We start from the raw sequence: 14554 nt of genomic DNA, 5'->3' as shown, positions 1-14554 counted from the left end.
AGTAACTTTCATTTATTATATTAAACAATAACATTTCTCTTATTAAACAATAAACACATGAAATGGGTTAAAATTAAAATACCTTACAATTTGTTATAACATTTGAAAGATAAATATAACCACAATAATGTACATACTTGGAAATATTAGTCAGATTTAGGTCAGCATTGCAGTTTCTGCTTTGTGTTTCCACCTTTTTCAGGTCAGACTGAAGAATGATATATATTAAAAGGGACACCAGAAGAGTTCTCTGTACTTGCAACAGCAGAAGAAACCACAGTCACTAGAAGCTTTCCTTTGAAATTTAAAGGGAGAGGCAAAAGTTGGAAGAAAAAAAAAATTCCATTTTATAACAAATTAGCCTTTATTTATAAAACTTTCAAGTAAAAAGAGCAGTATATCAACTGATCAAACAGGTGTGTCAACGAATTATAGTTAACATATCTACTCTAAAAATAAATCTTCTATGATTCCATCATACTCCAAGCAAAATTCCTTCCTAAGAAAAGATGGTTGTTGTGAAGTCTACATAGATGCAATATATAACCAAATATATTCTGCATAACCAAAAAACTTGGCTGTTCCACTAGTATAGGAAGATAATTCAATTAGATCATTAACAGCAGAGATCAATTCACTTCAACAGAGTTCCAGCTCTAAATGAGGATTAAGCAGAAATGAAATTCCTGAGAGGGAGGAATAAAATGCAGAAGAAAGGAGAAATCAAACTCTTACACAAGGGAAAGAAACAATTCTACTTGGACCAAAACTCTTTGGGCCATGGTTCTACAGAACAAATATTCTTCTCAATGGAGAAACACTAAAGAAGAAATAGTAACCCCAAAAGGATTATAAGAAGAATTCAAGAAAAGTGCATTATCTTTGAGCATAAGATGACAAAATAATTTCTACAACAGTGCCAACAGATTTCACAGATGGGAATTAAAAAAAAAAAGGCTTACATAGACACAGCTTGGAATTTCCTACACTTTGAGAACACAGTACATAGAACAAGATATAGGAAGGATTGATGACCCTCATAGGGCAGAGGTTCCATGAAGAAAATTTGCCTATATAAAAATATTTCATACAGCATTGTTGTGGAAGTATGACTTTTATGAGCATCTGTTTTTATTGCAGGGTGACGGGGAGGTTTTACAGCAAGACAATTTGAAGTTAACTGAGGGAAACCACACAAGGCAAATGTGAACACACAGCTCTGTGAAGGGTCACGTGGTAATTCAATTTCTGTGTCCCATGTGCACTGTCCGCACTTGTAAGTTCAACGTGAATAATTGTCTATCTGTCCTGTTTAACTGTTGTGCCTCAGTGCTCTGTGCAATCCAGGGCTTTCAATGAGTCATTCCAGTAGTATATATTCTGTATAAAACATGTTTTCCACCATAAAACCCTGCTAAACTCTTAGTAATTGTTCAAGGTTCCACAGAGTCTAATAATTTATCTAAGCAGAAAGAAGAATCACCCCCACTGTTTCCTCTAAGCAAAACATGCAAGGGATATTCATTTCTCCTGAAGTAAAAGCTTGGGTAGAAATTCAGGAAAACCAGAACTGGAATCCAGATGACAATTATGTGCAACCAATCTAACTAGAATGGAACTAGAAAAACATGTTTCCCACCTTTGCCTATGACTGTTTGGGGTGTGTGTATGGGAACAGCTCCTTAGAAATAAACTTTTTTAAAAGGGGAAAAAAAGGAAAGAGGGAAGTGAGACTACAAGCAAACATAGGAAAAAAATTCATTGCCTCAGCCCAGAGAAGAAAGATGACATGCAAGATGAGCAGTTGAGCCTACATTCTAAACAGATACTTTAAAAACTACAAAGAATGTGAAATTACATCCAGTGCAAATGATTACTACTTTCTGCCAGGGTTCTCTTACACCTGGCACAGCTAATGAACACAGGTTTTCATGTCAATGAAAGAAATTTTGATACAAATTGATTAGAAATCATTTATCTTCTTTTCTTTAACCAGGACGTTGAAATTCTCAGAGCCATGAGCTAATCTGAATTTCTGTAAAGATTCCAATTCTGTATCTATCTGTGGTTACAAAATTCATACATACACACAAGCTTTAATATATAGAATATATATGCATATTCTACATATTCACTGTATATACACATTTTATGTACAGCACAAGGAGCTATATAGTGGATATAGCATGTGGACATGTAGAGTATATACACACACTATGATTACATTATACAATTATATATATATATGTATATGTATATATATGTATATACACACACACATACATGACACAAATAATATGGATCTCACTGTACACTGTATATGCACTGGGGGTATTCACATTTTCCATATCTTACATTGTACATATTTTCTCTGCCCAAATAGCAACAGGTCTGTTTGTGCTTTAAATTTTACTGGTCTGGAGGAAGAAGAGCAATGTCTTGCAATAAAGTTTTGCCTCAAAAAGCAAGTGCAAGTATTGCACAAACACTGAGTTACAGCATAGGGAAAGAATGTGGGGAATCTTCCTTTCTGTATGAAAAACTATATTAAATACAAAGCAAGAAATCACAGCTAGGTTTTCTTCTGCTGCAGTGACAATATTTTGAATCAAGAGCGTTTCAGTAAATTTAAGGTTCCTACATCTAATGCTGTGCATAGACAATATGTTGTGTTCTGCCCTTATTCATTTGTTGTGACTCTTAAAAATAACATCCTAAACACAGATAGATGTGTGTGTCTGCACACCCACCCACCCACCTACCTCCCCACAAAAGCCTGAGACTACAAACGCCATGTCTTGGCTGCATTTCAGAGCTGAAAACTACCAAGATGCTTAAAACGATCCAATCTAACTCCTCTGTGTAAGGAAAGCATCCAGGATAAGGCAATCCCAACAGAACAGGGAAAGATTGTTTTCATTCACTGAGCAGGCACTGTCATTGTATGAAAATAAAAGTAAGGAAGCAAGGACATAAAAAATATAAATGCATTAAAGATGATGAAGGAATACCACATTAAAAAAAAAAAAGAGAGAAAATGTTGTAAGGTAAGGGCCGCATCAGTAAAAACACAGAATGTAAAGCTTTTGTATTCCCAGAGAACAAAGGGCAGGAAAGAAGACTGAGGACATTTAAAAATGCTGTGCTAGATCCCTACTCTATGAGACAGAAAATTCCAAGGCAAACACAGCTGAAGTTTTAGAATTCCTGTAATCAGAAAAGGCATTTCTAGTAAGCAAATTAATTCACAGACTTATTTTTTCTATGACATGTCAAACACATTCTGTGTTCTCTTTTCCAGGTGGAAGCGTTCAGTGCATATAAAACCTGTTCCCACCCGGTCTGAGTACTGCAAGCTGTATTTTAGAGCCAACCCAGACAGTGCTGCCAGAACTGATGTGTGAATGTGTATTTGGCAACTAAAATCTGATTCAACTTGGCTTAATTTCAGCTAAATCTGCTTGATCTGTAACCCCAAAGAGGTGGAATTGAAGAAGCAGAGGTAGAGACTGTCCCAGAGAGTCACTTGAGTAACACAACCTAGTCTGTGTGCTGGGAGTTGGAGTAAATGAGAGTAAGATGAGTTGCAGGGGTGAGCACTCCTCAAACATGGCAACTTTTCTACCACTTGATTTTTTGATGTCACATTAAAGCAGTACTCAAATGTGTATCACCATCTTGCAATTCTGTTTACATACAATAAAGCAAATTTTTACTTCATAATTTAACTGCTAAATTATTTATCCCATTTACTACAAATGAATTAACTCCCTCTTTTAGTCACATATAATTATTAAAAGTCAAATGTGAATGAATGCTTGAATTAGAAGAACTACTGATTTCTAGAGTCTTCAAATTCGTACTGTTTTACAGACTTCACTGTTTGTATCTATCACATATAAATTGTCAGATTCTTTTGCAAAAGCCACAACTTCGGGATAAAAAGGGACCATCTAATAATGAATTTATGCTTTCACACAGATAATGCAGAAGTACTGATTAGCCTACCATGAATTATTAAATAGATGTAACAAGTGAAAGCTAATTCTGTAAATATTATCTTTTTATGACATTTTCTTTGAAATCCATACTGCAGCCTGAAAGGCCCAGTGGAATTCAGGTTATAAAAAAACAGATTCACAAGCTGCAGTTTACTCTATGCAACATTTGTGTTTTGGATAAAGAAACTTTCAGTACCTTAGGATTATACGTTAAATTTCTTACAAGCAACAAATTTTATCTAGAACATATAATACAGCTTATACAGTGTTTCCTGCAGATTATGCATTTGAGAAGCCACACAGAGCCTAGTTGGACACAACCAGCCAGTCCTGTTTAGATCTGAAGATGACTAAAATTATTTTCACAATATAAACCAAGGATTTAGTATTTTTATAAAAGCCTTGTTCCAAGGTTTCTCTTAAAAAGGGTGAAACCCAAGACCCTCTTTAAGAGTTTGGCATGTCAGCCTTACTGAGTGCAATGGCCAACTCAAGGTCTTCTTGTTCTTGTCTCCGCAACCGAGCCAGTCTTTCCTGCTCTGCTTTTTCACTCTCTCGCTTTGCCCAGGCCAGCTGCTGTTCCTCATTTCCAAACTAAAAAATGAAAATGGAAAATGAATGATTAAAGTTAGCAACCAGCTCAAAGAAATTATGCAAAAAATACAAAGAATCAGACTTATTAAAATATACAGCTCAAGTACACCAGGCTGTCTTAGGGCAGTTCTAGACTGACAAAGAAATGCACTCACTGGTTTCTTCATTTCATCCTTTATTTCCTTATTTTCTTCCTCCTTCATTTCCTCCCTTATCTCTTTAATTCCTCTTTACTTCCTTACTTAGTTTATACCCTTAGTTTCTTCCTCCTCCCACCTGGAAATTAACCCACATGGGATGCAAGTCCTTGCATCTGTGGCACACTCGGGTGTGTAAACAGCAAAAAAAACCCTCCACAAGCACAAAAAAAGGAAATGAATGGTTCGGAAGCACAGCAACTACAACCATTTTTAAGAATAAATAGCTGGTAAAAGCTGGTAAATACCTGGTAAAGCTAATAGCTTGCTCTTGTGCAACTGCACAACAGAGAGTTTTATTGCAGTAGTTCCTGCTAAGGGTGAGGGGTTTGATAAGTAATTTTGGACGCTGCTGACATGTGGGAAGTTTCATCACCAAATCAAAAGTTAACAAAAGTGCTTCTGTTGCTGTTCATAAAATACACAGAGTTTCACCAGTAAGAAATAATGTGAGAGAGTCCAATTTACTTCAGAAGAGAACACTAAGAAAAGAATCACACTTTATAACATTCAGGTCCTAAACCTGTTTGGGCTTCCCAAACACAAGTACAGTGCTGCAAAACTTGTCCAAAATTATATTGCAGTATTTACCATTGAAGGATGCAAAAGTTCGCTTGTTTGAACTTTTTGAATATCTGAAACTATTTCATTGAAATCACAACAATTTCAAATGCAAACATAATCTGTTCCCAGTTAATTTTAGCATTTGCTGAGGAGGAGGATGGGAACAGCTGCATGCAAATGTTTGCATTAAAGCCCACTTCTAAAATTTGCTTTGTGCCATTTTTTTTCTTTTGGTGATTTTTTTTGTGTGCATGCAGGAAAACATATAATTTGAGTTTTTTGAAGAGAAAAATTTCAGCTGGATGTACACTGCAAAAATTCTTTGTTGCCTGGGACACAGTGACTCTGAGCAGAGTCTGCTGTGCCATGGCAAAAACTGATGCAGTTACACCTGCCCAGATTGACTCGAAATATTGAACTGAGTGTTAAAATGCAAGCTTCAGTGCTAAACCCTGCCTAGCTGCACAAACACTATGTGATGGCCCCACCCCAGCCTCCTCCTCCACTCTGCAATGTATCTGTAATCTTTATTTTTTATATATTTTGAAATAAATCCTCCTATTTTAATTTCTTTCAACCCAAGCCCAATTCTCATTTACTCATAATTTAATCATGCCTCTGGATGGCCATCATTCCTCCTTTTATTTCTCCCAGTATGACTTTTGAGATGATTTGATGCAAAAAACACCCAAGCTTTTCTTCATGCAATATCTCTGCTTTCATTGCTATAGAAATTTAGATGAAAAACTTTGCATTTGATGTTACTGAAATGCAACAGAAGTGGTACAGACACAAGTGGAAGCAGGAATTCTCTGCTTAGTCCAGGAATTTAGGTAAATCTAACAGCTGGGATGGAGAATGAACTGTAACTATTTTCAGAAATACAAGACACTTTGTCAAACTATTTGGGATATTTTTTTAATGTTGAGAAACCAGTTTTACTTCTATAGCTTCCATTCTAGGATAAGGCTTCCAAAGCTTATGAGAGTCCCAATTATAACTTGTTTATGGGACACAAGTTATATTTTTGTGGTTAAAAGTGCTGAGTGGAAAAAATAAAAAGGAAAAATAGGCAAATGATTCATTGGAAACAAATCTGGATGTGCCTTATTACAAGTGATTGGCACAAAGTACCATTTTCAGGAGATAACTCTCAACACTGAGTAGTGAAATAAGTACAGAACAGTTCAATAGTGCCACAGATTCTTGCACAGATTGCCTATAAAAGGATGGTTTACAGGTAATTTAATACAATAACCATTTTTTGCATATGTCCAGGTTTCAACAAGTCTATAAATATGTCACACGTGTAATTGCATTAAACCCGTCCTTTTCTTTTTCAGAAATACACAGACCCAAGGCATAGATGAGGAAACCAGCAGACTGCAGCAAGACCAATCAAATCTCAAAAAGCTTCACTAACTTGTGTGTACTGAACTAGCAGCTAGTACTGAGACAAAAAGTTTATTCCTAAGTGTTCTGTTTCTTGGAAATTTAAACACTTTCTGTTGGCAAAAAAAAAAAGTGGCTTTTCTTGTTGTTCTGTAAACTGCAGCTGGAACACAGAAATATCTGAAATCTTAGTTACCAAAAGACTGTTTTGTTCCAATGAATCATATTTAGTGACAACAACAAAGTTAGGAACGCAATGAAAGTATCTGCAAACTCTGGATGCGTGAATTTGCCAGTGTGTCAAAAAAGCACCAGATTTTCCTACTACAATATAATGATGAAAGTTCCCATGTTCTTTCTTACAACAGTCAAGGATTAAAATTAAAAATTAGGTTGTTTGATTATTCATGTTCTACACGATTCTGTTCTCAGATTCCATGGATTCAAAGTAGATGTCAAAAACCTTCTCTAAGTAAGACTGATTTTAATTTCCATTATGAACAAAGTTTCCCAACCATGAGGAAAAGAGTAGCACAGTATTCTCAATGATTTCAAGGTAACTGGTACATTCAAAACATCATACAGAAGGATTAGGAATTGTCAAGTGTAGCAGCATAATTGTGCCATGGAAAAGGAAAAAACTCCATGAACTGAGGAGAAAAGGGATTAAATCTGTCTTTTCAGCCAAATTCAGTCAACACTTTTTTTTTTTTCCCCCTACAAGAGGAAAAATGAATTCAGAAAACTTTAAATTTAAAGTTCAAATTTTAAAAATTTATTTCATTTGATGAAATGCCAATTAACGGGAATTATTTAGTGGCCACTGCTCATTATCACATTTTCCCTACTTGTTCCTTATCTTCTAAAGTTGATCTGAGAAACGGATGGCACAGCAAATTTGACCCTGGAGCACCCACTAGGATTGGGACCAGAGATTTTGGTTAATCATTTGATACAATCACTCAGAGTAAACCACATTTTAACTTAAGAAATACAGTCTGGATTTCTTAATGTAAAGTAAGATGACAATAACTGGGTAACAGTCATTCCATTCCATCATTTGTCTTTCTTTGCAGGAAGAAATTAGATATTGTTGAAGAAACTTCAGATAAAGCAGGTTTAATGTCTTATTTTTATTAAGAATGTCATCAGTTTGTATACAATCAGAATTTAACTGTGCAAATCCAACTAGCTGTGGTCAAACATACAACAAATCTTGAACTTGACGTTTCAGAAGTGATAAATTAAAGTCCTGAGGCCAACTAAAGTCTGCACAGATGACTTCAGCTAACAATATCAAATAGGAAAGTGATACACATTTAATATCAAATAATAATTAGGACACACTCCGCCCCCCCCCCCCCCCCCCCAAAAAAAAACCATTAAAAAGAAACAACCTGAAAGATTCAGTTTAAGTATCTCCCCTTGTTAAACAGTGACCTGTGTCCAGCAGAGTTAAGGAACAGAATAAGTTTGCAATTTTACTACGTGGCAACGTGAGAGAACAAAAACATGTGAAAGGAGAAAGAAGCCTGAGGCTGTGGGTGCGACAGATTCTATCCACCTATGGAAGCAATAAGAACCACACCACCATTGCATTTACAATGGTTCCCAATTCCAGCATTAAAACCAAAGTTGGGCTTTGGAAACCCCGATAGTTTTAAATTAATGGGGACCTGGCTTTGTTTTCAAACCGTCTGGGACTGTCTTTTGGAGTGCAGTGTGGACCTTTCTATCTCGGTTCTACGAAACCTTTTTGTTTTCTCTGTCTTTTCTACAACATCAGTAACAGGAACAAAATCCAACAGCTAAATTTTCAATCTCTGTCTCATCTGTGTCTCTCTATGACCACATTCCATCATATACAGTAAACGTTGCGACAGGATTGTCAGAACTTTCTCCATAACCAGTTACAAGTACTTATTAGAAACTTTTCCTTTAAGGATTTGCTTCTCAGGATATGGTGAAATTGCTATAGAAATGTTTTCATCAATTGGTTTTGAGTCTTTACATCATTGGCTCCCAAAAATCTGTTTACAAAATGGCCTCCATGCAACAAAAGCAATACACAGATTCTGCTACAAAGAATTTGAGAGTAAAGGCACACTGTACTAAAATAATTTAAATGCACATAAACCCTTGAAAATTTAGTATGAAACTTCTTTTTTATTGAAATAATACCTTTTTATTACAGAAATATTAATACAAAAACAATGAGGACAGCATGAAGGTACTGAGAGACAGAAGCCAGGGAACAGTAGGTTTGCAGGTAAGACAGAAACCCAACAGAGACTGCTGCAAGCAGAGCAGAAAGTGGTTTGCTCAGAGACAAGGAACTTAACTTACAGAGCTGAAGTCTGCAAACCCCAAGGAAGAGTCTTTAGAAGTTTTACTTGAAGAGGAGGGAGCAAATGGATCTTTTCCACTAAATGGGTCCCCAAACCCCTTTTTACTTTGAAACAGGTCACTGCTGTCAGCCCCAAATGGCTGGAATGGATCATGGGGCTTGGGAAAATCTGTAGACCCAAGGTGGCTTACAGGAGTACTTTTACCTGGAAAGTTTAGGAAAAAAAAAAAAACAAAAGGAGAAAAAGAGAAGTTACTTACCATGGACAGTGCAAAGCCCTGAAATAGGAAACTGTGCTATATACTCTAGCATCATCCATCCTTCTTGGGGTAGGTGGAAATTTAACCAAATATAATGGTAGTTATTTCTCAGTGCATATCATCTAAAGCAGTTATTTTATTTAAATGGTTTTATTATCTTATACATACAAAAATATTAATACCATCAAGATTTTAAATGATGAAACCCATTATAAAGACATTTGGTCAGAAAAAATTGACAAGTATGACTTTGATTTTCCAGGATTAGAGATATTTCAAGTTTAAGTTTGGTATTTTACAGAAGACAAAATAAAAAAAAAGTGTATCACTAAAGATAAATCACGTTATATAGGATTAAAGAGTAACTTAGCTGTCACTTTACAGAATGCCTGCATTCTGCTTTTTTTTCCTGGAACTGGTTTATCCTTCTACCATCACATACACAAAGAAAAGGAGGCTGATTAAGAAATCATCTCTCTCTGAGGTGTTTGCTCCACAACTCGCCTTCTGCAGGTGACTGTTCGTTCTTATATTCCACGCCAAAAACAAATTAAATCACAGGAATTATTGTGTATGCTCATAAATAATATGTGCATATTTCATTTGTTGCAATTAAAGCCTGAATGGTTGATTTTTAATTCCCCTTGCCAAAAGATTATTTTGTGAGGTTAAAGAACTAAACAGATAAATATATTTCTCCCCCACTCACCCCACCTTAATAAAAAAAAAAGAAGATTGCTCCTGACAAGTGTTCATCCAGCTTCCAGGGAAAATATTCCTTGTGTGATCATTCTTGATTGCAATGTGTTAACTCGATAAAGGAAAATCTAGAAGCATTCTTAAAGTAAACAAATACTTGCAACTTCCTGCGTAATAAACTGAATTCCATACATTATTTGTAGTAATAGAGCTGTTTTGAAATGTCCAATTTAATAGGAATCTTATAATTTATTCTCATTATGACATACGCACTAGGAAAGCACAGAGAAATGGAATCAATCCCTAAATTTCAGAGTGTACTTGGCACATCTAAGTCATAGCCGGGGAGTTTTTCAGAAAGCACTTTGGTACGTGCTCATGAACTTCGTAATATATGCTCAGATCTGTGGAAATACTTTTATCAGAGGGAAATAAAGATCAGCAAACTGGCACTAAATAAATTACCTATCCAGCAACTTCCAGTAAATCCCAGCTCAGCCTCTCCTACCCCAGGGCCAGCCAAAAAGCCATCCTCCCTTGTACTCAGCTGGCCTCTATTCCCCAAAGCCAGAGGCACATGTGGACAGGGAGCTGAAGGAATTGGGTATAGAGGGAACTGAGGAAATCAGGTTTACGTGGATCTGAGGAAATCACGCAGACTCTCATTAGTGCAGTGTCAACGTCAGACTCTGATGCAACAGAGGCACCACTGGCAGACACTGCATAGAAAGTGGGAAGCAAAGAAGTCCCCAGCCGAACAAGCAGACAGAGAGAGACATGGAAAACAAGGCACGTGCAGGTGGAGATAGAACTGGATTTGTTTAGTCCTGACAGTGTTTGAGGGGAACCTGATCATAGTCCTGCAAGTCTTCCATAGGAAAAAGGTGAATGGATTTTGACTGGACCAAAAGAGATACACATCAGATTCAACGATTTTTTTCAACATCTTTAAAACTAAAGGGTACTCCAGACTGCCCAGGGAACCTATCACATTCATAGTTGGAAGGGACCCACAGGGATCATCCAGTGCAAGCTCTGGCCCTGCACAGCCACCACAACAATCCCATTCTGAGAGCGTTGTCCAAATGCTCCTTGATCTCTGGCAGCCTCAGGGGCATGACCATTGCTCTGGGGAGCCATTCTATCAACACATCCACGAGATTCAAAAAAGCTTCTAGAAATAACACTGATTCAGCCACCTTGAAGCTGGAAGATAAAGCAGATCTCTTAAAACTAACCCTAACCCAGCACTATTTTCCATGGTTCAGTACATGCTTCATCCTGGATAAGATACATGACGTAGATATACAGATCCCCTGGCAGCAACCACCTGTGCAACTCCTAAAGTGAGGCAGATGAGGCCAGTGCTTTGTCCTTCATGGAAGGAAGTGACACAATATACAGGAAATTGCCCTCCTCACAAGCACGGACCCTCCCTCACTCCAACCCAACTTTCCACAGGCCACGTTTTGCTCTCTGGAATGCAGTGTCGCACTTATATCCTGCCTGTTCCCGTGACCTCCAGATCTCACCACTGCCACAGCCATCCCATGCCAGGGGACACAAAAACCTGTCAAGGGGTGAGCAACTCAGCATGCGTATGTAATGCTCCACATAGAAGAGCAACTTATTTTAACTTGTTTTAAATTAGAGTCACAGAATTCCAGAATGGCTTGGGTTGGAAGGTTCCTTAAAGCTCATCCAGTTCTAACCCCCTGCCATGGGCAGGGACATCTTCCACTAGACTGGGTTGCTCCAAGCTCCATCCAAACTGGCCTTGGAGAATTAAGTATCTGCATTTCCAACTTCTTCTCAAGGCAAAAAAAGAGCCCTCTACGTTATTTCTCCTTCTTCTCTTGCCAGTTACCAGCAAGGAAATTCCCCCTCATACTTCACCCTGTATTGCCCAAAACCAATTTGGATTGCTGGAGGCAAAACTGACCCATTTTAAGATGCCCTCTTCTTAGGTTAAATCTTCTGCTAGCAAAACCACTATGTGAAATTGGTGACTGTTAACACAAACGCTGGATTTGCAACGTATTTGTTCAGCAAGCCTGGTTTTTCTGGGTGGCCTGTTTAAGGTTTTTGCACAAAGCCCCAGGTGGTTTTGAACCTGCACAGAGCATCAGGGTTTCTCGTGCTTCATCTTCACGAAAGATCACAAAGAATCACTTTGTTGTAGAGGAAATGCAATGCCACCATGAAATGAGAGTTACTGCTAATAATATTGAAAGCTTTCATTTTACACACTGAGTTCTTCATATTTTTAGATGTTAAAGAATAGAATAGAGTGATAATTTTTCTATTTTGAAAAGTGAGAGGGAAACCCTTATGCAATCAGGTTTATCTTTTGCAGAGCAATTTTAAGGGCAGCACCTACTCTGAATACATCAGCCCTACCATGCACAAGAATCTTCAATGAGCCCTACAATCTCAGAACCTCAAGCTGGAAGAGATCCATGAGGACCATCAAGTCCAACTCCAAGTTCAATTCTTTCTTTTAATGCCCTTTGTACATCGCTTACAGTTTGCTTTATCCTGCCACACTCTGCAAACATGGTTTTGAGGCCTGGCAGAAGTTTGTTTGGTTCAGTTATATGTTCAAATTTACTCATATATTAGACACAAATTAGTAGTAATAACACCAGCACTATCTTTCTGATATCTTTGCTGACTTACAGCAAGTGTAAGTCTCCCATCGTAGCGAGTGTACACGAAACTACACGAAGATTTTTGTAGTCCCATGTTTAGTGTGTCAGGAATGTGGGCATGGGATTTCTATAACGTAAAGCAAAAGTACCCAAACCACAGTAAAAGCTGTACTGAAGGACATTGGTAAAATTGCAATACTGCACAATACAGTCATAACTAAGATCGCAATAATCTTCTACTTGCTGGAAAACATTGTATTTTTACATGACTCTGCTCATCATTCTGAGGTATGGCAGGCAAACAGTTGTAACCCTTATTGGATTTTTCTGCTAATAGTTTCAGGGAAAAAAAGTTCAGAAAAAAGCAAAACAGGTCCTATTCTGAAACCACAGCAGTTTCAGCAGTTACCCAAGTGGTGCACCCAAACCACACAGAGGACTCACTTCAGCAAAAAGAGATGATGAACAAAATGGTTTACCACAGCAAGTGCTGTTACTTAGACTGAACTCCACCCATACAAAGGGTTTATCTAATTTCATGCCCCACAGCAAACTTGAGTTTGGAGGGCTGAGATCTGTATTTCAAAGCAAATATAACCTCACTGGTAGGATGCAAACACAAAATTTGTCTTACTGAATCACAAGATATTGACAACAAAGTGAAATATTTAGAGCTGTCTCAATATTCTATGTTTCAGTGCTGGGTCTGACTTTGTGCTTAGAAGAGGATCTTGCTGAATGATAAGAAGCAGCCTTTTTCCTGCCTTTGAAGCCTGGATGGATCATGCTTATGGGGCAAATGGGACACACTGGAAATGGCACAACTTTAAACTGCACTAAACAAGGGCACCTTTCCAGGAAACTTTCTAAACTGAAAAATATCCTTTAAGAAGTTCAGAGTTGTGCTGCAGAGGATAAGGAGTGATAGGGTGAGTTAAGTCCATACCTGTGATTATATCTGAATATATAACCCCAGGATTTCCACCTCTCCTGTTTTTCACATTGCAGAGGAAGCCTCAGGTGCCTCCCAGCACATCTTTCTCTTGGTAGTTTACCAAATTTATATCTCATTCCAAACTTACTCAGCATGTTTTCCACCATCCTGTTAAGATTATGCAGCTCCTCCAGTCATGCAGAGTAAAACCTTCATAAACTGAACTTTACAAACTCACAGAAAAATGATTACTAGTTTCAAACTTTGCGTGAAGGTTAGTTACATTAAACTAAATTTTCTACAGAATACTTGGAGGTCTTTGTCTTCAACAGGGGCTATTTCTACGCTGTATTTAAAACTCAACTATTTGATGATCATGTTCTTTGCAAAAAATCACAACATGTTTTTTGTAACAGAAGGGTGAAGTTTTCCCATGCAAAACCCCTTCAGAACTGTTTTTGCTTCATATTTGCAAAGTTTGCACCTTGAGTTCACTGAAAACTTTTGCTTAAGAGAAATATTCTGACAATCTACAAACTTCTTGAAAGGTGAGAAATCATTACACCTTCAGCCCAACAATCTGCTCTGAAACAGCTTCTGGACAACCTCTTTCAACCATCAGTACTGAAGTATCTTTACTCTGAGAGGCCAGCATAAACAAGAGAACCAAAGCGTGAATGGAATTTTTAGCTTGTGGCCAGGCAGGTGCTCCACCCATTAGTCATTTATCCTACACAACAAGGGATGCCTGTGTTCTAATGCAACTGTCAGGTCTTCTAGAACGCATGAAAAACAAAAAAAACTTTTCCTGTCAGTCACAACTTTGAGGCTGATTTTCTCACTCTTGGTTGCAGATGAGGGGAAAAATAAAGGTAAACAGGCACCATGGTACTTCTGAATAACTTTGGGTGCTGT

General features: G+C 37.5%; 1 protein-coding gene across 6 annotated transcripts in view; it reads right to left on the bottom strand.

The window, feature by feature from the left end:
• The window catches only part of EPS15L1 (epidermal growth factor receptor pathway substrate 15 like 1), a 46696-nt gene continuing 32142 nt past the window's right edge, over window positions 1-14554 (bottom strand). For 5 of the 6 annotated variants that reach the window (XM_058858574.1, XM_058858571.1, XM_058858569.1 and 2 more), the window contains 2 exons: window positions 9095-9300; window positions 1-4595 (listed from right to left, as the gene is read on the bottom strand). In XM_058858574.1, coding sequence (XP_058714557.1) covers window positions 4449-4595; window positions 9095-9300 — 353 coding nt within the window. In that variant the 3' untranslated portion in view covers window positions 1-4448. The remainder of the gene's footprint in view (window positions 4596-9094; window positions 9301-14554) is intronic. The other variant, XM_058858573.1, reaches the window with a different exon arrangement.

Source organism: Poecile atricapillus, chromosome 28 (genome assembly GCF_030490865.1).
Source record: "Poecile atricapillus isolate bPoeAtr1 chromosome 28, bPoeAtr1.hap1, whole genome shotgun sequence".
Taxonomy (NCBI): domain Eukaryota; kingdom Metazoa; phylum Chordata; class Aves; order Passeriformes; family Paridae; genus Poecile; species Poecile atricapillus.
The sequence above is the reverse complement of the archived record's forward strand: the minus strand, read 5'-3'. Positions and strand labels throughout refer to the sequence as shown.